The sequence below is a fragment of the Ictidomys tridecemlineatus genome, chromosome 8, assembly GCF_052094955.1.
Source record: "Ictidomys tridecemlineatus isolate mIctTri1 chromosome 8, mIctTri1.hap1, whole genome shotgun sequence".
NCBI classification, from domain to species: domain Eukaryota; kingdom Metazoa; phylum Chordata; class Mammalia; order Rodentia; family Sciuridae; genus Ictidomys; species Ictidomys tridecemlineatus.
This window is the reverse complement of record NC_135484.1, coordinates 44,233,237-44,259,216: the sequence shown is the minus strand read 5'-3', so window position 1 is coordinate 44,259,216 and position 25,980 is coordinate 44,233,237. Positions and strand designations below refer to the sequence as shown.

The 25,980-nt window shown below is 36.8% G+C and overlaps 1 protein-coding gene across 1 annotated transcript in view; it reads left to right on the top strand.

The window, feature by feature from the left end:
- The window catches only part of Slc35f1 (solute carrier family 35 member F1), a 387,998-nt gene extending 364,337 nt beyond the window's left edge, over positions 1-23,661 (top strand). Inside the window, exon 8 of the mRNA XM_078019331.1 lies at positions 20,341-23,661. Coding sequence (XP_077875457.1) covers positions 20,341-20,565 — 225 coding nt within the window. The 3' untranslated portion in view covers positions 20,566-23,661. The remainder of the gene's footprint in view (positions 1-20,340) is intronic.
- Positions 23,662-25,980: the final 2,319 nt, after the last annotated feature.

Below are 25,980 nucleotides of genomic sequence, written 5' to 3'. Positions count from 1 at the left end.
TTGTTGAATTTCCAAAATGATTTTTCAAGCAGTTCTGGTAACCTGCTAATATGTAATTATAATAAAGAAATCACTAAGTCACTTAGGGAGAGAACAAATTGGAATGGGAAGGCTCCTTTGGTGTGTACTGTATGAAGTGTGAACTAAGCAGTATGGTATAGCAAAGAGAGCATGGTCTTCTTACTCAGAGGAGCCTAGATTTAAATAGCTTGTATTTATTCTTTTTGTCTTTGTGCCAGTTATTTATCCTCTCCAGACTTTAAGGAGATGAGATTGTCCTTATGGAGGTTATCAAAGGATTAATTAGAAAATCTATGTGCTGCATTTCTCTGATTAAACATATGACTCAGGATTAGTAATCTCTATCTGCTTCCATTTTTTTGAACTATTAATTAAATAATCAAATACAAATTAATAGATGAGCAATCTAATAGAGTAGAGGAAGGAGAATGGGAGAGGGGAGGGAGAACAGGATGGAAAAGGGGTGGAGCTAAAACTGCTTTCCATACATGTGCAAGTTTGTCAGGATGAGTCCAATTACTAACTATAAATCTCTAATAAAATTAGGCAAAATAATAAAAGCAAAAGTAAAAATAAATAAGAAAAAAAATATAACAAGATGTAGCTCTTAATTTTGTATGAGTTCTTACTAACTTATTCCTTGTTTGAAAAGCAAAACTGCCATCTTATGCATAAAAATTTAGATAATACTGTATCGATCATTTTCAACTGAATTCTTTGATTTCATTCTTAAAATAAATTTTTAGATGATAACCAGAAATACTAAAACATTAAAAGTTTCTTTAAATAAATCTCCAATAAATTCTTTCATGACATGCCATCATGGGCTAAGCATTCGTCAACAAAATAGCAGCCAATATTGAGCGTGCAGAATATTCCTTTTTTGCCTGACATTTAGGTGTCAAGCTAGCTTACTTCAACCATTATCTATTGCCTTTTCAAGGTTTAATATTGCCTCAGAATTGCTATAGTAGTTAAAGTTGAAAGTAATTTTATAAGAAGATATCATCTCTGTGGCTTTGCTAAAATAAACTAGAAATTGATATAAGAAATGAACATGGTGAGTTCTCTCCAGCCCCCTTCAAATACTCTACTTAGGCCATTAGTTATATGGCCTGAAACCACAGGTGACCCTGTTTAAAGAGTAATAGCTTAGGAAGGTAAGGGCTTCATAAAACTTCTCTTTTGCATTAGAAAAACATTTTTATCACCCAAATATGCATGAGAACAAAAGGGGAGAGCTTTTTAAGATTTGTTCAAGAAGACTACTTCAACTATTCTGGGTAATATGATTAGTGCAAAATTTTGTAAAATTTCACTGGTACATTTTCATTTAAAAACATTCTGCATATTTTATTCTCATCCTTATGCCAGATGATTTTTAAAATAATTGCTCGGAGTTATAAAATAGTAAAATCAATAAAAGTTTCTTAATATTGACTGCCTAGGCTAATAATCCAGGTTATATCCTCTGAGGATAGGGGGATGATTCACCCTAACATTTCAAAATCTGCCACTATAATTAAATCCCACGTGTGCCAATTTCTCTTACTGTTTGTTGTTGTTGGTGTTAGAGATTTGGCAAATAAAGTTTAATATCTCCAGACACTAAGTCATTATAATAATATATTATGATGCATTCAATTTAAAACATCATCCAGCACATACTTATTCATTCTATGCATGTTATGTTCCAGCCACTGTTTTGGTGCTTACCTCTTTATTTATAAATAAAGATGACAGGAACACTAAAAATCACCAGGCAGATTAATGCAAAAGATGAGGTTTCAAACCACTTGAAACTTGAATAGACCAGCAATTTCAAATATCCTTAACATCTGAGAGCCTGTGCCAGAGAGTTTGCAGAGACTGGAAACTTTCATTAAGAATGGAATCTTTCATTAGACATGGATCAGAATCTTGAGCCAAGCAGCCTGTTGATCCTCTGCAGCAGTGAGAAATTTCAGCAATGTAACTGCACTTTAAAAGCCAGGGGAGGCAGCTTCAACCTGTGACATCCTATGGCATGAAAGTATTTGTAAATATATCCACATAAGTAGCTTGTTAGCTTGTATTTTTTTTTTTGTAAGAATGCATCTTAAAAGACTAGGAATTTTAAGCTCATAGCACCCACATGTAATTGTAAAGGGGAGATTTTAAAACTAATACTTAGCCTTTCATGACTATCTTTTGATATTATTAATGACTGCAAGTAAAGAATTGTGGAAACTGGCATCACTAGGCCCAAAATCACTTTACATGGAACACCAAGTTGATAGAGCAATGAATGTTTGAGCTTGGCTCTCCCCTACACAGTAACCAGTGCAGCCTGTTTCGGGGCTTTCATGTTGTTGAGTGAGTTGGGGTGAGTGTTGGCTTCTAGCAGTGAGGGAAGGGTGCTTTTATGCAGTCATTCAGGAACCCAGGATCCTTCCTTGTGACCGCGATCCTCTAGGGTAGAGAGCAAAAACTATGATCTCTAAGCCAAGCCCACTTTTGTTAAAAAGTTCAGTTGAAGAATAACCATGCCCATATATTTACACATTATCCACGGGTGCTTTTGTGCTACAATGGCTACAGTAAATGGCCTAAAATATTTATCTAGCCCTTTTTAAATTTTTTTTATTCTAATTTGTTATATATGACATCAGAGTACATTACAATTCATATTACACATATAGAGTACAATTTTTCATATCTCTGCTTGTATATAAAGTATATTCACACCATTTGTGTTTCTTCATACATGTACTTAGGATAGTATTGTCCATCTCATTCCACCATCTTTTTTTACCCCCTTGCCACCTCCCTCCCCCTCTCTCCCCTTTATCTAGAGTTTGTGTAATCTTCCAATGCTCTCCGTCCCAACCCCCCTATGAATCAGCCTCTGTATATTAGAGAAAACATTTGGCATTTAGTTTTGGAGGATTGGCTAACTTCACGCAGCATTATATTCTCCAACTCCACCCATTTACCTGCAAATGCCATGATTTTATTCTCTTTCATTGCTGAGTAATATTCCATTGTGTGTGTGTGTGTGTGTGTGTGTGTGTGTGTGTGTGTGTGTATTCTATCACATTTTATCCATTCATCTACTGAAGGACATCTAGGTTGATTCCACAGTTTAGCTATTGTGAATAAATAAACATTGATGTGGCTGTGTCCCTGTAGTATGCTGTTTTTAAGTCCTTTGGGTATAGACCCAGGAGTAGGATAGCTGGGTCAAATGGTGGTTCCATTCCAAGTTTTCCAAGGAATCTCCATACTGCTTTCCATATTGGCTGCACCATTCTTCAGTCCCACCAGCAGTGTATGAGTGTACCTTTCCCCCACATCCTTGCCAACACTTATTGTTGTTTGTATTCTTAATAGTGATGATGAACACTTTTTCATATATTTGTTGATTGATTATATATCACCATTTGAGAAGTGTCTCTTCAGTTTCTTGGCCCGTTTATTGATTGGGTTATTTGTTTTATTGGAATTTAGCTTTTTGAGTTATTTATATACCCTAGAGATTAGTGCTCTGTCTGATGTGCAAACTGGTAAAAATTTGCTCCCAGGCTGTAGGCTCTCGTTCATCTCACTGATTGTTTCTTTTGCTGAGAAGAAGCTTTTTAGTTTTAATCCATCCCATTTATTAATTTTTTATTTTAATTCTTAGGAGTCTTGTTAAAGAAGTAGGGCCTAATCCAATATGATGAAGATTAGAGCCTACTTTTTCTTCTGGTTTAATTCCTAGGTCCTTGATTCACTTTGAGTTGAGTTTTGTGCATGGTGAGAGATAGGGATTTAATTTCATTTTGTTTCATATGGATTTCCAGTTTTCCCAGCACCATTTGTTGAAGATGCTATCTTTTCTCCAGTGCATGTTTTTGGTACCTTTGTCTAATATAAGGAATTATGTGGGGTAGTCTGAGGCCTCTGTTCTGTACCACTGGTCTACCAGTCTATTTTGGTGTAAATACCATGCTGTTTTTGTTACTATTGCTCTGTAGTATAATTTAAGGTCTGCTGTAGTGATGCCACCTGCTTCACTCTTCTTGCTAAGGATTGCTTTAGCTATTCTGGGTCTCTTATTTTTCCAGATGAATTTCATGACTGCTTTTTCTATTTTTATGAGGAATGTCATTGGGATTTTAATTGGGATTGCATTAAATCTGTATAGTGCTTTTGGTAGTATGGTCATTTTGACAATATAAATTCTGCCTATTCAAGAACAAGGGAGATCTTTCCATCTTCTAAGGTCTTCTTTAACTTCCTTCTTTAGCTTCCTGTAGTTTTTGTTGAAAGGTCTTTCATATCTTTTGTTAGGTTAATTCCCAAGTTTTTTTGTTTGTTTTTTGTTTGTTTGTTTGTTTTGAGGCTTTTGTAAATGGGGTAGTTTTCCTCATTTTCCTTTCAGAGGATATGTCACTGACATACAGAAATGCCGTCGATTTTATATCCTGCTACTTTGCTGAATTCATTTACTAGTTCTAGAAGTTTTCTGGTAGAACTTTTTGGGTTTTCTAGGTATAGAATCATATTATCATCAAATAGTGCTAACTTAAGTTCTTCATTTCCTATGTGTATCTCTTTAATTTCTTCCTTCTTCATTTCCTATGCATATCCCTTTAATTTCTTCTAAGTGCTCTGGCCAGTGTTTCAAGAACTATGTTCAATAGAAGTGGTGAAAGAGGGCACCCTGTCTTGTTCCAGATTTAGAGGGAATGCCTTCAACTTGTCTCCATTTAGAATGATTTTGGTCTGAGGCTTAGCATAGATAGGTTTTACAATGTTGAGATATGATCCTGTTATCCCTAGTGTTTCTAGTGTTTTGAACATGAGGGGGTGCTGTATTTTGTCAAATGCTTTTTCTGCATCTATTGAGATGATCATATGATTCTTATCTTTAAGTCTATTGATGAGATGAATTACATTTGTTGATTTCCATATGTTGAACCAACCTTGTATCCCTGGAATGAACCCCACTTGATCATAGTGCTCTATCTTTTTGATATGTTTTTGTACATGATATGCTAGAATTTTGTTGGGAATTTTTGCATCTGTGTTTATTAGAGATATTGGTCTGAACTTTTATTTTTTAAAATGTATCTTTGCCTAGTTTTGGAATCAGGGTGATATTGGCCTCATAGAATGAGTTTAGAAGTTCTCCCTCTTTTTCTATTTCCTGAAATAAATTGAAGAGTATTAGCATTAGTTTGTTGTTTTTTGTTTTTTTTTTTTTTAAAGGTCATATAAAACTTGGCTATATATCCATCTGGTCCTGGACTTTTCTTGATTGATAGACTTCCTATGGCACATTCTATTTCATCGCTTGATATTGGTCTGTTTATATTGTGTGTATCATCCTGATTCAATATGGGCAAATAATATGACTCTATAAATTTGTCAATGCCTTCAATATATTCTATTTTTTATATATTTATTTTTCGGTGAACACATCATCTTTATTTTATTTTTTTTATGTGGTGCTGAGGATCAAACCCAGCACCCCGTGCATGCCAGGCGAGCACATTACCGCTTGAGCCACATCCCCAGCCCATATTCTATTTTATTGGAGTACAAGTTTTCAAAATAATTTCTATTTTTTTTCTTTATTTCTGTAGCATCTGTTGTGATATTTCCTTTTTCATCACGTATGTTAGTAATTTGAGTTTTATCTCTCCTTCTCTTCATTAACATGGCTAAGGGTCTGTCAATTTTATTTATTTTTTCAAAGAACCAACTTTTTGTTTTATCAATTTTTTCAATTGTTTCTTTTGTTTCAATTTCACTGATTTCAGCTCTGATTTTAATTATTTTCTGTCTTCTATTGCTTGTGGTATAGATTTGTTGTTCTTTTTCTAGGGCTTTGAAATGTAATATTAAGTCATTTATTTATTGACTTTTTCTTCTTTTAAGGAATGAACTCCATGCAATGAACTTTCCTGCCTTCCTGGTGTCCCAGAGATTTTGATATGTTGTATCAGTGTTCTCATTCACCTCTAAAAAAATTTTAATCTCCTCCTTGATGTCTTCTGCAACCCATTGTTCACTCATAACATATTATTTAGTCCCCAGGTGTTCAAGTAGCTTTTAGTTTTTATTTTATCATTGATTTCTAATTTCATTCCATTCAGATCTGATAGAATACAAGGTGGTATCACTACTTTTTTTATATTTGCTAAGATTGCTTTGTGGCATAATATTTTGTCTATTTTAGATAAGGATCCATGTATTGATGAGAAGAAAGTGTATTCGTTCTTTGAAGGATGAAATATTCTATATGTGTCAGTTAAGTCTAAGTTATTGATTGTATTATTGTGTTCCATAGTTTCTTTGTTCATCTTTTGTTTGGGAGATCTATCTCTTGGTGAAAGAGGTGTGTTAAAGTCACCCAGAATTATTGTGTTGTGGTCTGTTTGACTCTTGACCTTCAGAAGAGTTTGTTTGATGAACATACATGTTCCATTGTTTGGATCATATAAATTTATTATTGTTATGTGTTGTTGGTGAATGGTTCCCTTAAGGAGTATTAAATATATTTCTTTATCCCTTTTTATTAACTTTTGCTTGAAATCTACTTTGATATAAGGATGGAAATCCCTGCTTGCTTCTACAGCCCATGTGATTGGTATAATTTTTCCCAATCTTTCATCTTCAGTCTGTGGATGTCTTTTCCTATGAGCTGAGTCTCTTGGAGGAAGCATATTGTTGGGTCTTTTTTTTTTTTTTAATCCAATCTGCCAGTATGTGTCTTTTGCTTGATGAGTTTAGGCCATTAACATTTAGGGTTATTTTTGAGACATGATTTGTATTCCCAGCCATTTTTGTTTATTTTTGGTATTTAACTTGGCTTGGTTTCTCCTTTGATTAGTTTTTCCTTTAGTGTAATACCTCCCTTTGGTGATTGTCATTGTTGTTTTTCATTTCCTCTTCATGGAATATTTTGCCAAGGATGTTCTGTAGTGCAGGCTTTCTAGTTGTTAATTCTTTTAACTTTTGTTTATCATGGAAGGTTTTTATTTCATCATCAAATCTAAAGCTTAATTATGCTGGATATAAGATTCCTGGTTGGCATCCATTTTCTTTCAGAGCTTGATATATGTTGTTCCAGGATCTTCTAGCTTTTAGGGTCTGGGTTGAAAAATCTGCACATAATCTAATTGGTTTCCCCCTATATGTAATCTGATTTTTTCTCTCATGGCTTTTAATATTCTCTCCTTATTCTGTATGTTAGGCATTTTCATTATAACGTGCCTTGGTGTGGATCTGTTGTGATTTTGTACATTTGAATGGCATCCTGTAAGCCTCTTCAATCCAATTTCCAATTCGTTCTTTGTGTTTGGATATTATTTCATTGAATAGATTGCTCATTCCTTTGGTTTGGAATTCTATTCCCTCCTCTATCCCTATAACTCTTAAATTTGGTCTTTTTATGTTATCCCATATTTCTTGAATGTTCTGCTCATGGTTTCTTACCATTTTCACTGTGTTGTCTACATTCTTTTCAAGATTATATATTTTGTCTTTATTGTCTGAGATCCTGTCTCCCAAGTGGTCTAATTTGTTGGTGATGCTTTCAATTGAGCTTTTAATTTGATAAAGTTTTTGATCAATGTGGATTTTACAGCTCAAATTGATGAAATGAGCTACAAAACAAAAAAATTAGATTTACAATAGCAAACCATCGTTTTGGTTCATGCTTTGGCTAAATTGATGGATTGCTTAGGGAACATTTCAAGGGAACATGGAGATTCAGAAGTCAATAGCATGGTAACTGTATGAAGTATAACAGGAGTATGGAAGAATGGGAGAAAAGAACTCAGATTAAAGGTTGGGAATTTACCAAGAGAATTAAATTATATCTAATATTTTGGATGTGTTACCCGTAAGTCATCCAGAGGATAAGTTTTAAATGATTCACCATCAAAGACTCTGTCTACCTATCTCTAGCTATATGTGTTGATATGAACCAGGGGTCAGCAAACTTTTCTTTATAGGGTTATATTATAAATATTTAGGCTTTTCAGCCTATGTAGTTACTTCACATCTACTCAACTGTACCACAGATATTTCTGTGTCACAATAAAATTTTATTTACAAAACAGGCAGCTGCTATATTTAGTAGTTTACTGACCCTCGAAGTAGACGTTAATTTTCCTTGAAACCTTTCCATTAGTCTTCTGTTCTTGGTGGTATCTAAGGCCATACCTGTCCATCTTGTTGTAAGAATTTCAGTAGGGTGCACACTCAAAAATGTGGTGATATATCTTTGGTTTAATGTTTTATGAGTTTCATTTTATGTAAAGGAATGAGTAGGAGACCCATGCAAATCAGTAATCTTGAGCTAAGATGTAAGAGGGAAGGAATATTAAAGCCATATCTTACAAATAACAATGAGCTATCTGGGAAGCAAAAGCATCTGGAAACAGGGAGAACAATGTAAACTGATTTAATACATACAGTACACCTCAGGAGTATGAGAATCAGGCAATAATAATTACAATCTTAAATTGACTTGTCCAGAGGAAAGATCCACCAGCTAATTTGACAGTAAAGAAGGTCCTAAATTACAGGTCTCTTTAAAGCATGGTGATCTCTGGCCATTCCCATCTTTCTCAAAAATGTATATAGAGAAACTTATAGATCATGATAGATATATTGATTCATGGATGTCAAGCACAGGGGACACTTCTAGATTCTGAGGGAAAAATGTGTTTTTTTTAAAATATAGCATCACCCAAAGTTTATGCTGTTATTTGTTAAGACATTAGATAATTTTATTTTTAGAATTGGTACAAAATTTAATATATGGAGGGGAAAAGAAACTCGCATTTTTTTATAGCACTGCATGGATTTTAAGGATTACACAATACTGTGAAAATTCAATATCAATGGCATTATAAGATAACCAAAATTTTCTCATGAAATTCTGAAATTTAAAAGTAAATATTGATGGCTATTTAGGAGAATATGGCAGCTGTTTATCAGGAAATAAACTGCTTATTTAGGAAAAACATAACCATTAAAATCATAATGTTTTCTTCCCTTACAATTGCCGTATCATACTAATCTTTACAGATAAATTATTCATCCATTGATTTCCTTTTTCCATTTTTCACAGAAAGCTACCAAAGGTACATAAAAAAAGAAGGAAATACACTTCAATATGTTGAGAGGGAACACATATTTCATGTTGTCAAGGCTTTTTCTCTGGTTCTTTTTATATTTAAGAAAGAACATCTCTCAAGTTCATCAATAATACATTAAGGTTGTTCCAATATATGTTGAATTTAAGTTGCATCCTTTCTTTATGTAAAAGAGATATGGATTGTCCTTAGAAGCTTGAGTATAGGGACCGGATGAAAGAGAAATAATTAACAGCTTGGTAGTACAGTTAATCACGCAATTAGAAGAGTGGGAAGAGGCTTGAGCTGAGTGTCAAGGTCTCCAGGCATCGTGTTAGCTGTGACTACAGGATCAAAGGCCAAACTGCAGTTTTGAGCCTCCCACTTCCCCAGCATCAGGTGTTCATCGTGGTACCCCATACTCTTCTGACAGATTGGTTCTTTGAAAATGAAATGAGAAAAAACTTTGGAAAAGGTAGACTGCAGCTGTGTTTGCCAAGCAAGATTTTCATACCTAATTTAGATGTGTTATTCCTTGTCCTTTCCTGAATACAATTCTCAGAATGTTTCTCAGACTACAAGAAGGAGGTGAATGAAGTGATGGGAGAACTTTATGGGAGTAAATATTGGTAGGAATTATACCTAGAACAAGACAACTTACACTAGCACAATCAAAGATAAATGGAGGGGCTGGGATTGTAGCTCAGCGGTAGAGTGCTCGTCTAGTATGTACCAGGTGCTGGGTTGGATCCTCAGCACCCCATAAAAATAAATAAATAAAAGAAAGCCATTGTGTCCAATTACAACTAAAAAAATATTTAAAAAAAAAAGATACATGGAAATCACCACTGATAAAAGAAATGATATATGAAATAGGAGGATAAATGCTCTGTGAGAAAACTTACTAAAGAATCATATACCTAAGAATATTCAGCTTCAGTAATCAAAATTCAGTCTGATTCTGTCTTCTTTATCCTCCACAGTTCACCCGTCAGCAAATTATGTTGAGCTTCTTCCAGAATGGATTCTTCTCCCACCATCTTGGTCCAAACCACCACCTCCCGCTTAGGCCATTACAATGTCTCTTGATCTTCCTGCTTCTGCTTCTTTGTTTCTACCATTAACCTACTACTCACCAGAATAATCCTCTTAGAACACAAGTTAGATTAGATTCTCCTCTGTTGAACACTCTTTGATTCTTCTTTCTCATTGAATTTTGAGTAAAATAGACATTCACTGCTGATCTTCGAACACTGACCCTGAGTGTGGCTTCCATATCCATTCCTGACCACACTATGCTTTCATGTCCTCTTCTGAAAAGGGGGGGAAATAACAACAGTTTCCTCATGAGTTATGAGGAAGGTGATGAATTTAAATCCTATCAGTGACTATGAATCACTGTTAAGTATTGGACATCAGTGACATTGACTGTCCTTGAGCTATCCAAACCCTGTCATCCTTAGGGCTCTTGTTCTTAATGTCTCCTGGCCTGGATGCTCCTCCCCTGGATGCTTTCATGGCTATTTCTTCTGATCCTTTAGCCCTCAAATGCCTCATCTTCACCCAAGACTTTCATTGACTATTTAAGTAGCTTCTATGGAACTCTGTCACATCATCCTGTCACCTGTTTACTTACTTCATAGCATTTCCCCAAACTGTATTACAGATTAATTCTTTCAACTTATTTTTAGTCTGTTTCCCACATAGACTGGAAACAAGGGTTATATCCCTTTTATTTATAACCATAGCTCCAGCATGAGACACGTAGTAGGAAGTCAGTAGTATTTTTTTTTAATGGATTGGTGGTTAGGTGCTACTTAGGGTCTCATCTCACAGTCATACTCAGTTATTCTACAAATAATTAATTACTGGGTCTTTTAGTTTCATATGGCCACTGGAATAAATGACCACAAGCTTCGTGGCTCAAACTAACCAAATCTTATTCTCTCACAGTTATGGAGCCCAGAAGTCCAAAATCAGTTTCACTGAATTAAAGCTAAGGTTCAGCAGAGGTGTGTACTATCCAAAGGCTCTTGCACTGGGCAAGAATCTATTATTTTTCTCTTCCAGCTCCTGTGGCTGTCAGAAATTTGTGTGCTGTTAATGGATTTTCACATCATGAAGTTATTCAACTCCTTAAAAGTCTTAGTAGTCCTTCCTATACTGGATCATTGTAGTTTTCCATTGACTTTAATCTCTGGATATGGTAAGATCCTAAGGGATCTCCTGTATTACAGATATACATTTTCTCCCCTTCCTTGGTAAAGCAGTAGTCCAGTTTTCCTCTGATGATCAGAATTCACCCATCCAGCACTGTGCAATGTACACAGTCCAGTTGTTCTAGGGCAGTGGGATAGGTTGCCGAAAGACCAAAGAAGATACCCAGAGATGGGGTATTAGATATTAGGTTTACTGAGAAATGCTTGTGGGGGCCAATGAAAGTGGATTGGACAGGTACTTTGCCAGAAGGTCCAGTGGCAATGGGTTGGCCAGGTTTACCTCTTGTTTTACACAGTACCTCCCATATTTTGCCAGAAAATAGTACCTCCTATCCCTCACAATGCTCTGTCCAGGAGTGGCTGCCTCAACAAGCATTTCCTTCTCCACAGTGCTCCAATCCTCACCTATTCCTGTAGGGGAGCATGGTTTGTAGGTTAGCTTATAGAAGCACCATCAGCTTAGCTTGCTTTGTACATTGTATGACTGGCACCTCAAGGAACTTGGCATGTATGCAAGAAAGCAGCTCTCTTCAGATAACCCAAACTTGCCCAAGTTCCCAGCATAAACAAGAGAAAGCCAGTGTCCTTCAAGATAATATGTTAACTGGACATTCTGGCCCAGGCTCACTCTCATTGTTCCCTTAACTTGGCTAGCTTTTGGAGAACAGAAAGAGGTATTCAGACTCATGAAGTTTTATCATCTTCCTTTTCTTTAAGGATAATAAACACTGTTCACTCCCCCTCTTTGCCTGCTGATTCAGAAGCATGAGGAGCCGAAAGTATCCACATGACAGTCTTTAACTTGCAATTCTGTGAAGTCAGTTCTGTTTCTCAAGGAAAGCATGCTTCCCTTTGAAACTAAAAATTTTGCTAGTGCATCAACAGAGCAAATAGTGAATAGTGGCACATCCATTTCCATCCCTTGATTCCATTGTTTGGGGACAGGTGATATTTCGGATATGTTGAGCAGCAATACTACCATTTGCTAGAAACTAGTCTTCATTGGTTTTAACATCTAGTCTTCTGCAAAACACTAGAGCTCCATGTGCATCTGTTTGTTGTGCTGAGGAAAATATATGCTTTGTGATATAAGAGTCCAAATGGAGCAAAGGCTACTGCTCGTTGTGTCTTCTACACAAATGTATTCCCTTCTAGACTACATAGTGATATTAAGAACAATGCATGGGAAGGTAACAAAAATGAGACACTAAATAGCCTTGGTTGTAACTGAGCCTATAATTAAACACTCCCAAAATGGAAGCCCCTTCTGTTCCACTTTGACCTGGGTATTAATGTTTTAATGGACTGCAGAAAACAGAAATCTACATGAAGGAGAATTTCTATCAATTCATCAAACCAAGTGAAATTGTCTGTTTGTCATATAAAAGAGAATGGCAGAATCCATTTTTAGCTCTCTATTGCTGTACTCATGTGTGAAATTATCCATAAGGGAAGATATTTGCCTGAAAAAGAAAATTTATCAGCCCAAGATGTGATTGGCTGCATAAATGATACTGCCAAATGAATTGGTTTTGCAAACCAAATATAAGGCCTCATAAACCAAACTGGGATTGTGTTCAGGGCAACAGCCTTGGCCTGGGTGACAGGCACACAGACAGGCAAGGAACTTGGTTGCTGCTTCCCTTCTTTTTAACAATTCAGTGCTCAAGGGATAATTTTTTAAAAATATTAAATCTTAACAATGCCTTGCTTTTCTGATACGGATGGAGAAACCGTTGCCATGCTAAAGCACTCAAGCTTTTTTTATTTCCTGGCTTGATTATATTATCATGAATTTGGGATTGGAATTCCCTAGAGAAAGAACAGGCAGTGGGGAGCCAGTATTCTAAGTCTGATATGTCAGTAGATTGTGTACCATGCCCACATTTGGTATTTTCCATAATATGGTCTAGAAGAAAGAAATATTGCAATATTTAATCAGAAAGATTTAGCTTTTTTTTTGGCTAATGAGAAAAAGAATAGGAGAAACAAGGGGAGACACATGTAAGATAATAATTGGGGAGTCGGAAAGTATTTGAAAAAGCTGTGTCTCCCAAGGTCATTTATTTCTAGTTTGGTAAACCCAGAAGTCAAACTTTCATATTTTTCATACATTTAATAATAATAAAAATGATCTTGTTAGTTTAGTGCAGAGCCAAAATTAGAAGAGCCAGCATGAACTTGTTTGTGTTGGTTTTTCTGTGGAGCCAGGTCTGTCTAGTTTCTGTGGCAGAATAGAAACTGGCACTGACCCAGCAGCAACAGATCAGGCCCAGGCAGAGCCTTCCATCACAGGATCCTAACCAGGCCACTGCCTACAGCACACCCAGCACTGACCAGTAGCCTCTTGTAGCTCTAGCTCTCCTAGACACATGGCGTGGTCCTCAACCCTCTAAGAAGTTCAGGGAAGTGAGAGATGTGTTTTCATTACTGAACACTTCTCCTTCCCACCCCAGGACATGTAGCAGTTGGCTACTTCCCTTCCAAGACTCCTGCCAAAAGGTCTACCCCAAGATCCACATGTAAAGTGGGGACTCAACAGACCAAGGATTTCCCTTTCAATTATTCTTCACTAGAGCAGCCACACATTTAATTTATGATTCACTCTTTAAAAAAAAAAAAAAAAACCAGGGGTGTTTACCACTGAGCTAATCCCCATTTCTTTTTATTTTTTTTTTTATTTTGAGAAAGGATTTTGCTAAGTTGCTGAGGCTGGACTTGAACTTGCAAGCCTCCTGCCTCAGCCTCACAAGTAGCTGGGATTATAAGTGTGAACCACCACACATGACTTGATTCACTCTTTTAATTGGCATTTTACTTTATTTATTCACTGATGGGTCTTTATACCACTCTGATATCCAGCATTTCCAAACTGGCAACCTGTTTCCATATCAAACAGAATCGGGCTATGTATTAATCACTGATAGATGTGCCAGTTGATTTACATTTCTATGTGCATCTTATATTACACACTTTCCTGAAGGCAAATACAAGGGGGGCAGGGGAGGAACATTTTGTTTTGCATTGCAAAGAATGTTTAAGAGAGTTTTTACAAACTTAATTAAAATTTTAATTAATTTTTTCCCAGCCACAATTACCTTGTTAAAGTTATGGAATTCTATATGGAATTTCTTCCCAGCAGCTCTTGAGCCCACATTTACCAACCAAGGCTGCATAACCTTGAAAATAACCAGTCACTGCCATTTATTGCTCTACTTACCCACGGTTGCATTGATTTCTAAAGCATCTGTTAAGTTTGCAGATTCCTAGACTTTACCCTCATAGATGTTTTCTACTGGAGTTAAAAATATGGGAAAGTGCACAATGGCACATACCTATAATCCCAGTTACCCAGGAGTCTGAAGCAAGAGGATTGCTAGTTTGAAGCCAGCTTGGGCATACAAGTAAGATCCTGTCTCAAAATTAAAAATTAGTAATAGTTAATATAAAGGACAAGGGATGTAACTCAGTGGTTCAGTCCCTGATTGGGGTGGTGGGGAACAGAGACAGAGAGAGAAAAGGAGGGAGGGAGATAGAATTTAATTAGATTGGTGCCTTTTAAAATTTATTTCTTTATTTTACAGTACTGGAAATTGAATTCAGGGCCTCGTCTGTGCTAGGCAAGTGCTCTAGCACTGAGCTCTATCCCCAGGCATTTTTAAAAAGAAAAACTAAAAAGGAAATTGGTATCATGCCTACATATTCATCATATATGTGAAATGCTTCAGCATTAAAAATCATTTATATTAGTGAACTTTTTTTCCCCTGGAACAAAATGATGAGTTGGGGAAGGAAAGACCAAGCACCTCACACCATGGCTCAAGGACAATATTATTGTTAAAATTCTGAGAATACATTGCCTTTTAGGACTCCATTTGATCTGAGTCCACTGTTGAAAGAAGCATACCATTTGGAAATGCAATAATGCTAACTGTTGATACTTGTTCCTGAACTGAGAAAAACAATTTAAAGGAGGAAAAATTTATTTTGGCTCATGGTTTCAGAGGTTTTAGTCCATAGTCTGTTGGCTCAGTGCACTCCCCAGTAACCTACTTCCTCCAACTAGACCCAACTCCTACAGTTTCCACCACCTCCCAATAAAGCCACCAAATTATGAATCCATCAGTAGATTATCCCCTGATCAGATCAGAACCTGTAATCCAATCACCTTCCCAAATTGCTGCATTTGGGGACCATGTTCTTCACACATGAACCCTTGGGGTACATTTCATATCCAAACCATAACACTTAGAATAATGCTTAGAAATTTCTAATAAATCTAGAAATATCCTTAACATCATTTCTGTTCTACCTCCTTAAGCAGTTCAGGAACAAGTTTCAACTGTTAGCATTACTGCATTTCCAAATGGTATGCTTCTTTCAGTGGTAGACTTAGATCAAATAGAGAACCAACAGGCAATGTGTTCTTAGAATTTTAACAATAGCATTGTCCTTGAGCCATGGTGTGAGGTGCTTGGTCTTTCCTTCCCCTACTCATCTATAGATAGACTTGAGAACACTTGGGGGCTGGAAAGCATTGCCCTTCATTCATCTGTGGTGCATAAGATGCCAACAATGATAATGTTCCATCAGACTCCTCCCCTTCTGTCCAGAAAAACAAGTGTTCATTATTGAAATGTAAGTTTAGAAGGCATCAGGTCAGCAGCAAGAGCACACACAGTGGTGTGTGTTGCACTTTGGGTGATAAGGAGGTTTCGGTGTAAGTTTGTGTGGCCCAAAGATGCATTGTGATCAGAAAGATGTTCCTGGTCAAGACTGTATAAACATGTTCAGGGCTACCTGAAGACTCTTCCTCTCTTCCTACTTTTCTGCTCTAAGAATGAAGTCTATTTTAAAAAAAAAAAAAATTGTACATTAAATTCTCAAAATACTTTTTCAAAGAAGATAAACAAAAGAGAGAACACATTTTTTAAATCCAATTCTGCAGTCCTCTTTCGTCCTGGATATATATATATATATATATATATTTTTTTTTTTTTAACATATATCGTTTCTCTTTCTAATCTGACCCTGCCTTCTACTGTATTATCTCTTGAGCTTCCTTGACTCTTCAAGGTAAGTCTAGATCTGTCCTTTTTTCTCAAATAACTCCAGGAGCTTTTCTCCACTCTGCTTTCTCTTTCCCCCTTTCCTAAGAAAACTCACTGAGTACTCTTTCCCAATCCTTATTCGCCTCTCATGAGTAACAGTTTCTTTTTTCCACTGAATCTTTTTTAAGATATATAAACTGTCATATGCCTGTTTGGAAGAGCTAAGTCTTGAATTTTTTATTATCCATTAAATCAACAGTTAGTTCTCATCGTTAATAAGTACAAGCACTTATTTAGCAAAAATGACCCAAGTCCAACATCAAGAACCTACAGTTCACAGAAGCATATACCATAAACGGTCTCCTTTAAGGTGCACTTGCCAGGAAATAAGGTCAAACCAAGCCTACCATACCAAGTAGCTGATGTATACCAGTCAATAAAAGTTCAGCTTAAATGAGTTTCCCTGCCTAGTTCACTTTATTCCCCTCTGAGGATTGCCCATGTTCTCCTCTGCCAACCACTGCTGTTTTTAGTCAAGCAAGAAGAAAGCAAGCTGCCCTTAGAAAATTGCCCTCTCCCTCACATATCATAGTTGATATATTTATAAATGTACTTGGAAAAATGACTTTCAAACCATGTGATTATTCTACTTGTTTAGGTTTAAGTCCATTGAAGTCTTTAGTTTATTAAAATTCAACTTAGATGTTTAATGCCAAAAATAAAATGAAAATTTTGTCTGTCTTTAATGATGTGCCAAATACCACATTAATTAAATAGCAACCATATTGACATGCCAGCTGTCTAAAAGCTAGGTTTAACTACTCCTAGTTGGAAGTTAAAAAAGAGTTTGTACAGACTTATTATCAGCCTTCCAAGTCACCTCCTTTATAATGAATTGTATCCCGATCAAATTATTTTAAGCAACACACAGAAATTCTCATTTACGGTAGCATTTTCTGACCTTTTTTTCACAAAGACCTATCGAAATGGAAAATGCAGCAAAGCAAACATTGTCCGAAGAGTGGTAATGTTAACATAAGGCTCATTCTTTCCCAGTTTCTCCAGACTTATGTGCAGATAAAATGCAGGCTGTCATGTGCCTGTATCTCGGAACACACAGCATATTCTGAGGGCTACATTTGGTTGAGGGAATGACCACACAGTATATTCAGAGAGCAGCCCCTCAGTGGAGACAAGCCTCCCCCAAATCTTGCCTTTTCTGAAATGCTGAGAGAGCTTTCAGTCCTCACTGAGCGTTCCTATCCTCTTTGCTTGAGAAAGGAGAAATAAGAATGTCTTTGCAGTTAACAAATTAAGCAGCCTAGACTGCACAAAACTTTTGTTGAATGGTTTTTCAAACGAATGCTGAACAAGATAAGTGCAACCTATCCAGAACTGGGGGTCATTCTATCAGGTACCCTGATTAAATTTCCTTTTGTACTGTTAAAAATTAAAAGAATGGGGAGATGAAAAACCTTTCTTGTTTTAAAACATCAGGACTTTTTGTCACCATTTGTAATGTTCAGAATTTATCCTGATTCAACATGATGCTTGTCTGTCTGCTCCCTTTTGGGGGAAGTGAAAACTTTCTCTACCATCTTATAATAAATTTCTTGGGTAACTTCCAAGATGCCACTGTTGTATAAAATTTCATGCCATCTATCTTTAGAGCAATCTTAGAGGGAATTCTGTATGAATTAAATAGAAATGCATTGGAAATACAATATGTGTTGTTCCAAAGCTGCGGCACAAGAAAGCACTCTCTAGCAGATTTTTCACTCAATCTTGGGGTTCCATGTCCTTTTAAGTGGTACAAAAACAATAGCAACAACAATGAAACCAACAGAATGACTGCTGTAAGATAGGTACTGTGATAAGTCCTTTTCAGGCTTTATCTTACTTGATCTTTATAACCTCCTACATAGTAGGGGCCCTTGATTGACAAGGAAGCTTGGACCTGGAAAACTTAAGAAAATTTTCCATGGTTATAGCTACAAAGGAATAAAGCTATGATTCCAGTTTGGTGGTGGGAATGAGCTCCCATTCTTAATCTCTCTACCTCCATCTGCAAGAAGAGAGGCAGACTCATACCTGAGACCATGCAAAGTTTCATACTTGACCTGAAAAGACACACGTAGAGTTTTGAAAGTGAAGGTCATTTACAAAATATTTGAAGTGATCTTATAATGTTGGGAATAAACCCATTTAATGTACTAAAGTTCCTGATAAAGGGTGAAGCTCTTGAATATAGAATTTCAGGAAGCAAATTTGGGGTTAAGTAGGTTTTCTGAGTTAATGATCTTCTTTCCTGATCATTTTATTTTACAAATTCATGAATCAAAGAATTAGGCACATTTCTTTGGGGAAAACTGAATTAATTATTTCAAGTTAATTAAGTGAAGCTATTTCAAGCTGAGTCTAGTACATAAATCCATCTGATGAAGTGTCATCATTTGGTTGGAATGTGAAAAATAAAGGAGTTGGGGGTCAGGGCAAGGACTGCTATAGAAAGAAAATCAGACCTTTAGTCTTAGCAACCTTGTTCCTGCAGAAAGCAAAAGAAGTGAACAAACAGTGTGGCAGGGACTTTTAGCTACAGAGATACCTTTTTGCTGTGTCATATTGCAAGACTGCCTTTCCTATTATTGAGCCACCATTTATAGCTATTTCTTTAGCTCTTTATTTTAGCCTCATAACCTACTGGGTCATTTTCCTATTCTCCTTTCTTCCAGCCCCCAATGAATTTTTCTCTTTTTATCAGTTGTTATTTCTTCCAGAATTGAGCATAAACAATACAGTAGGAAATAAAATTGATCCCTTTCTCCCATGGATACAGGAAGTGGTCAAGACTGGGATAATAGCTATTGACTGAAATGAGCCTTGACACTCTACAAGTGTGTTGCATTGCTTTTGTGTGTCTGTGCCTCTGTTTCTCCTGTGAGACTCTTAAGGCCTTGGTGGTCAAGACCAGCCATATTTTTCATTTCTCTTTCCTCAGAATATAATTCAATGTTTGATACAGAGAAGGCATTGCAAGAAACTATTCATTGAATGAAGGAGTGAAACAAGAAAAATGAAAACACTCATCTTGTTCCCTTATCTCCCCTAGTGACTACTCAAGTACTTCCAGTATAACTGCTCGAGAAAGTCCCAAAGTTGTAATATTTCAAAAATATGTGAATTCTTGGGATTTGTATAAACCAATTACTCCCGCCCCCCCCCCCACACACACACACATACACACACAAACTCCATGAATTGTCAAGCAAGCAGTTTCGGGTAAAGAATTCTATCTGGACAATCCTATTTGTTTTGCTTTTTGATTAGCAGGGCAGGGATGGAATGTTGTACTGTTTCTTCCTCTCAAAGAATAATCTAATCTTGCAAAAAAAGATAGTTACCAAAGTCAATAGTTGTTCCTACTGAAAAGACAGATAATGTCTGCATTGGATTATGGTGAAACCAGAGTTCCCTGATGCAGCTGTCAGTGAGCGGTTCCTTGTTTATGGCTTCATTACAACTCTAAACAGAATATCTGTATTTCATTTGGGTTTAATGAGGCCACAAATAAGCAAGTCCTTATTGAGTGATGCTGGGGATTTTTTTTTTTTTTTTTTTTTTTTTTGCTTTTAACTTGATGTATTTTAATTTGTGCTTAACTAGCTCTCCCAACATACCAGGTACTTAGATTGGCACTTTAGAGACAATTAGCTAAGTGTTCCTCTTATTAGCCACAGGGTCTAGAAAAAGATAAGGGGAATCAATAAGACCAAGCTAGTTTAGGAAGAGAAAATTCACTTTTCATCACATGTATTGGCCAGCCCATCAAGCTGCCTGTTCATAAGGAAGCAGCTCCTCCTGCCTCACTAGGCTTCATTAATGTGGCAGTCTTTCTGCTCTGGCTGCTAAATGACCTTACTGTTGTGTTTTTAGTTTTCAGGACTTTATCTCCTGTCTTTCTTCACCATCCTTATCGGGCTAGTGCTGTACTCCTCCACCTCCACCTACATAGCCCAGGACCCCCGAGTGTACAAGCAGTTCCGCAATCCTTCAGGACCTGTTGTGGACTTACCAACCACAGCTCAGGTGGAGCCTTCAGTCACCTACACCAGCCTGGGCCAGGAGACAGAAGAGGAGCCCCACGTTCGTGTGGCCTAGCGAGAGGCCCACCCTGCCCACTGAAGACAGATCAGTGGCCATGTGTTTGCCCATCATCTCTGTATTGTACATAGAGAAAGGTATTTATTAGGTGCAGTTTACATAGGTGGACTGCAAGGTAGCAAATCCTCCAAAAGCTTGTAAAAGGAACAAGCTGGAAATCACTGGGGACACAGGCTCCCATCCACCTGACTTGGAGAGATGTCTAGCTAGTGCGTATCCTGATCACAACCCCCCCCCCCCGCCCTGCATTAATTATTGTGAATATTTTTGAATCAAAAACAAGTATTATTGTTATTATGATTTGTATTATTATTGTTACTGTTATTACACTGACTTTCAGGAGGAGGTTTTATACTCCCAATAGGAACTATTGCCAGACCCACATGTAGTCAACATAAATCCCACTTTTCTATGGCAAGCCACTTTTTAAGAATCATACTTTATTTTTTGCACAGACTCTATGAGTGATGCATGCCACAGGAGCTCCACCCCTGAGAAGTTTCCTTATCCTAGGGACCTGGTGGCTAATGGTTTCCTCTGTTACCTGTTGGATTGCCTGCTCAATAAGTATTTTGTGCGGTGACCCTTGTGGGGAGGGGCAACTGACCATATAATTCTCTATTCTAGGAATAGATATAAAACAAACATTTTAGCCTTTTTATATTTCAATCTCTGATGACTCCAGGCCATGCCTTTCTGTTGTGCCATGCGATTCTGCTGATCAAGTCCCCATAATATCAGGACAAGGACTGTTCCATTTCTGTGGCTTTTGGGAAACCCCAGAAATAATAGCATTTGTGTTTAGGGTTAGATATGTTTTTTTAAAAACCTTTCATCCTCTCCCTATATCCTTGCTTCAGGATAACAATACATAAATCTAGGGGAAAAACAATTTTCCCCCTAGATTTCCCTACTAATAATGTGGAAATTATTCAAGGCACTGGAAAAAGCCATGGTCCTCTGCCCTCCTAATTATATGGAAGCCTTTTTGAAGTACACCAACATGGAAATTATCTTTGCTGTGGAGTATCATTGGTTATGCCACCTCCTAAAGTCAAGGTGCTGATGTGGAGCAATCTCTAATAATAGTTCAATTGCTCTGGTCACTTCATAGTGGTAATGATGTCACCATTGAAAAAGTCTGGCATTATGGTCATATTTGGCATCCATCCAATAACAGACTATATTGACACACATTCTTATGGATATAGAGAATATTACAGTGTCCTGATAAGGCTTTGAGTGATATGTCACTAGTCTAATCTGTTGCCCATAAAATAGCCCTTTTTGCCAAACACAGGAAATGAAGAACCTTTTTGCCAAACACAGGAAATAAAGAACCCTTTAACTTAGAATAGATTCTGTGTGGCAGAATGTGAAGTGCTCTTTGAATCTGGCTAACCTAAATGCCATTCAAAAAAATCTTCAATGGAATATCAGGATTTGTATAAATGTTTATGAAAATTTGGCAACTCAGATAAATACATCCTAAGCAAGCAAGGCAAAACACCAGTGGGGTATCCATAGAGGACAGAGTAGAGCCTGAACAAGACCTTAATATGGCGGGCAAACTTATCCCCTGCTCCTGCTAGCACTCCTGTGGCCATTTTACCTGACTTATCCAGTGTGGATGGTCCTGTCCCAGGAGATGGGAAGAAAAATGATCTTCTCTAATGTGTAGATTTCAGGGTCAGTTCAGCTCCCTTAAAAACATGTTTCATTTTCTGTGGGGGGAAAAGGGTAAATGTTAAGGTTACATCAAATCAAAACACCCTTGTCAACATCTGCTCTCTGCTACCTTTTAAACCAATTAAATACCTTTCTCTGAATATTTTGTCCATTCAGATCTGAAGACCTTTAAAGACTGTGGGTTTTATTTTTGTGTTTACATTCCTTTGGTTTGCATAATTTGCTTGATTTATTGCATTTTTAGTATTTATTTTAAGCCAAATGTTTTTGTCTCTTCAATTCATTCTTATGACACTAATTTGTAGACACTTAGTAGTCTTATGAAAAGCAAGTGGCTGAAACTATTTCCAAGTCTACTCAGTGGACTGGAATTATTTTTTAATTTAAATTTCCAAAATGTTTGCAATCAACTGATGGTTAAAGGTCAACACATGAGTTATTTTATAGGATATTTTAATTGACTCCATTGAATGGAAACCAAGTGTGAAGGTCAAGATGAATTCACTGTATACCTTTATCATTCAGTGTCCTTGTAATCAGACTTCCATGTCACTGGGTTACCTCACTGTGTTGGTTTGTCTTCATTTAGAAAGGCTGGTAACACATTGAATTGTCTAAGATCATAAGCTCCAGACTGACCCTTAAGGGGGAAAAAAAAAAAAGTAAAGAACAAATTCTTTTTTTGTGTGTGAAAACATTGGTCCTTGGGGAGTGGGGTGGGATATGGGAATAGGGCGATATTAACTCTAGCCGTTTAGTTTCTGAGATTTCATAACCTCAGTAGACACCAGCAAAACTTTCAGCTTTTCAATCCATCACCACTCTCTCCTCAACAAAGAAACTTTAGCAACTTGTATAAAATTTGATTAAGAGCAAACCACAGCTCTCCTAAACCCTGCCAGAGATGAGTAGTGGTTCTCATTCCTCAATGAAAACTTGCACTGGGGACCGATCTTGCCTTGGTCACACCTTCCCACGGCTCCAAACTCTGAAACACACACATCAAGGGAGACCAAGCAATGGAAAAATTTGCACCACTGAAAATTTGTCTCATGAAAATGTTTCAATGTTTAGTTTAGATATTGCTAACTTGTGCTATTAACCTTTTGACAAGCGTGTAGTATTATTTGTTTTGGGTTTATTTTTATTTGTAACCATCTAGTAGTCCCCAGCTAGCTGCCAGTACAGATTTTACCCCATGGGTAGGATTCTATTGTTAAGCCACATAACAAAGCACACTAATCCTGACACTGCAGATGAAAAATATGAACCAAAAAGCAAATTTACACTGATGAGTTGAACAACTGTCCATTTTTGATATTTGCATGCACCCCTATGGACTGGCTGTGGCAATGTAATGCCTGTATAATGTTTTCAAATAAAAATAAATGCTTTATGAAAGCACTGAGGTCTTGGTTTTCTTGTGTTTGTCTGTACTATGACAACCATGGAAGCAGCTCCCCTGGGATGCTAGAAATAGCAACCAAAGTAGATAGCTGGGGACAAGTCAAAATAAAAACCAGAAAGAAATATTTCCAAATTAGGAAGGGCACACTTGGTTTCATTACTATAGGTTCAAAAGCCAAATTAAACACATTTTTAATTTGCAAAGTTAATTATTTAGCAGGGTACTTAATAAAGCTCTAAGGCTACAACTTCTAGGCCCATGTTTAAAACATGTAGGACAATATAAATTTACCCCTGAGAAACAGTTTCTCATAAAGAAGAAAGTTCTGCATACCCTTGGTACAACAGCAGACCCACGGATCAGCACTCTTCCAGAGAAGGACATTTATAAAGCAGGGACTGCCCACAGTTCTGCTCAGAACCTGCAGAGTCTTGTAAACATCACTCCACCACTAACTGCTATCACCCTACAACCCTGAAAGTACCAGGAGTAGATGGTAAATACATTCACGTTTTCTTGTCATTTGCATTCATAATCAGTCTCTCAAAATTAAATGAGCCAAGGTGACTGTGTGTCTGAGACATATATTTAAACTATTTTTTAAAAGCATTCATTTTTCAGGAAAAAAACTAATAACCACACACCAAGTGCTTTTAAAGTACTACGTAAAGTGCTCTTCAGTCAAGATCCATCATGCTCTGCTTTAATAAATAGTTAGAACATGTACTTCACACAATTTACTTAAAAAATGATTCACTCTTTAAAAAGGATTTTTCCTTCAGAAATATAAATTTAAGTACTGTTTAATTCTGCTTAGTAAGCTCTTTGATGGAAGATGAAATACAGTTGATTTCAGTCCAGTCTATGTTCAAATGTCCAGCAATTCCAAAAGATTTGGGTCCAATTAGCATACACAATAAATGTACATGTCATGTTCCATTCATCTCCCCAATGAATTTTAATTAAGAGAAAGAACTGAGTTTCTTAGTACTTGAAAGCCCTTGCAATGGTAAGATAAGGAAGCACTTGAATGATTTTCATAACTCTTAGCATGAGAGAAAATAGAAAAAGACATAATAGTAGGCAGAAAGGATGTAATTTATTATCTTGTCTTCATGTTCCCCAGGAAAACAAATTTACTGTATGAAATTACAGGATTTGAAATCAAATCCAGCTTACCTATTTTCAGTGCCCAGCAAAACATGCATATGGAAGCACTCAGACATCTTATTTTAATGAAGTCTATCTTCTAATCCATAAGTTCCAAGGACAAGGATAAGAAATTCTTTGACAAAAATCTTGTTTATTTGTCCTTTTTTTCTTACTATTCTTGAGGACTTTGTTTCTGCAAAATTCCTGTTCTTGGAAAGGAATAAATCACTGTGTTGACCAAAATGCTTCTCAAGAATTGTTTTAAATCATTTAAAAGCAATGTTTGGTCTTTCAGGTTCAGGCCTGGGGTGCAAACATTATTTGCAAAATAATGTTTTCAACTTATACCTTTTTAATTATTTACACAATCTATTTTCCTCTCTTTCTTTTTTCTTTCATTTCTTCTTTCCCCTACACACTTCCCTTTTCCCCCTTTCTTCTTCCTGAAAGCATAAATAGAAGGCTCACTATGTGCTACCTAGGCAGGGCCTCTGACCCTCATTCTCTATGTAGTCAAAACTGTTTAATTCTAAAAACATTATAATACAGCTGGAAAGCCTGACCCCTACCAGATGACCTTTGATCAGCACCTGAAAGGACAAGCCATTGTACATCACTTTTCAGATAGCCTCCAAACACTACTGCAGCCTGATTAACAAGGAAAACTAATGTTCAGAGAGAGGAGATCTCTGGGAATAGGCTCTTAGATTGTGGCCTTCCATCTGGATGGCCAAAGGGCTGGTATAGATAAGATAAACATCTGTAAAAACATGCAAATGAGCTCCTTCCCCAGTCTTGGAGTTAGAAGTAGAACTAAACCCACAATGCTTGAAAGATCACATCAGGATAAAGGTGTTACTTTACACAATGGAAAGTAATATTCCTGAACTCATTGTTCCAAGCTGATGGTATAAGCTAAAAAAAAAAAAAAATGTGTTTGGTCACCTAACACATGCAGAGCTACAGTAGGGCATGAAGTAGGCTAAGCACACAAACCATTAAGTGAAAGTGGACACTTTTAACAATTATGCCCAGACAACAGGGAAAGGCCACCCCAGGTGGACCTGAAGGGGGATCACGTGGCTTTAAGAGATAAACTGGTACATCCTTTCCCATGGCAGGTTGACAACAAAGTAGGAAGCCACATCTCCCCGCCACTAAGA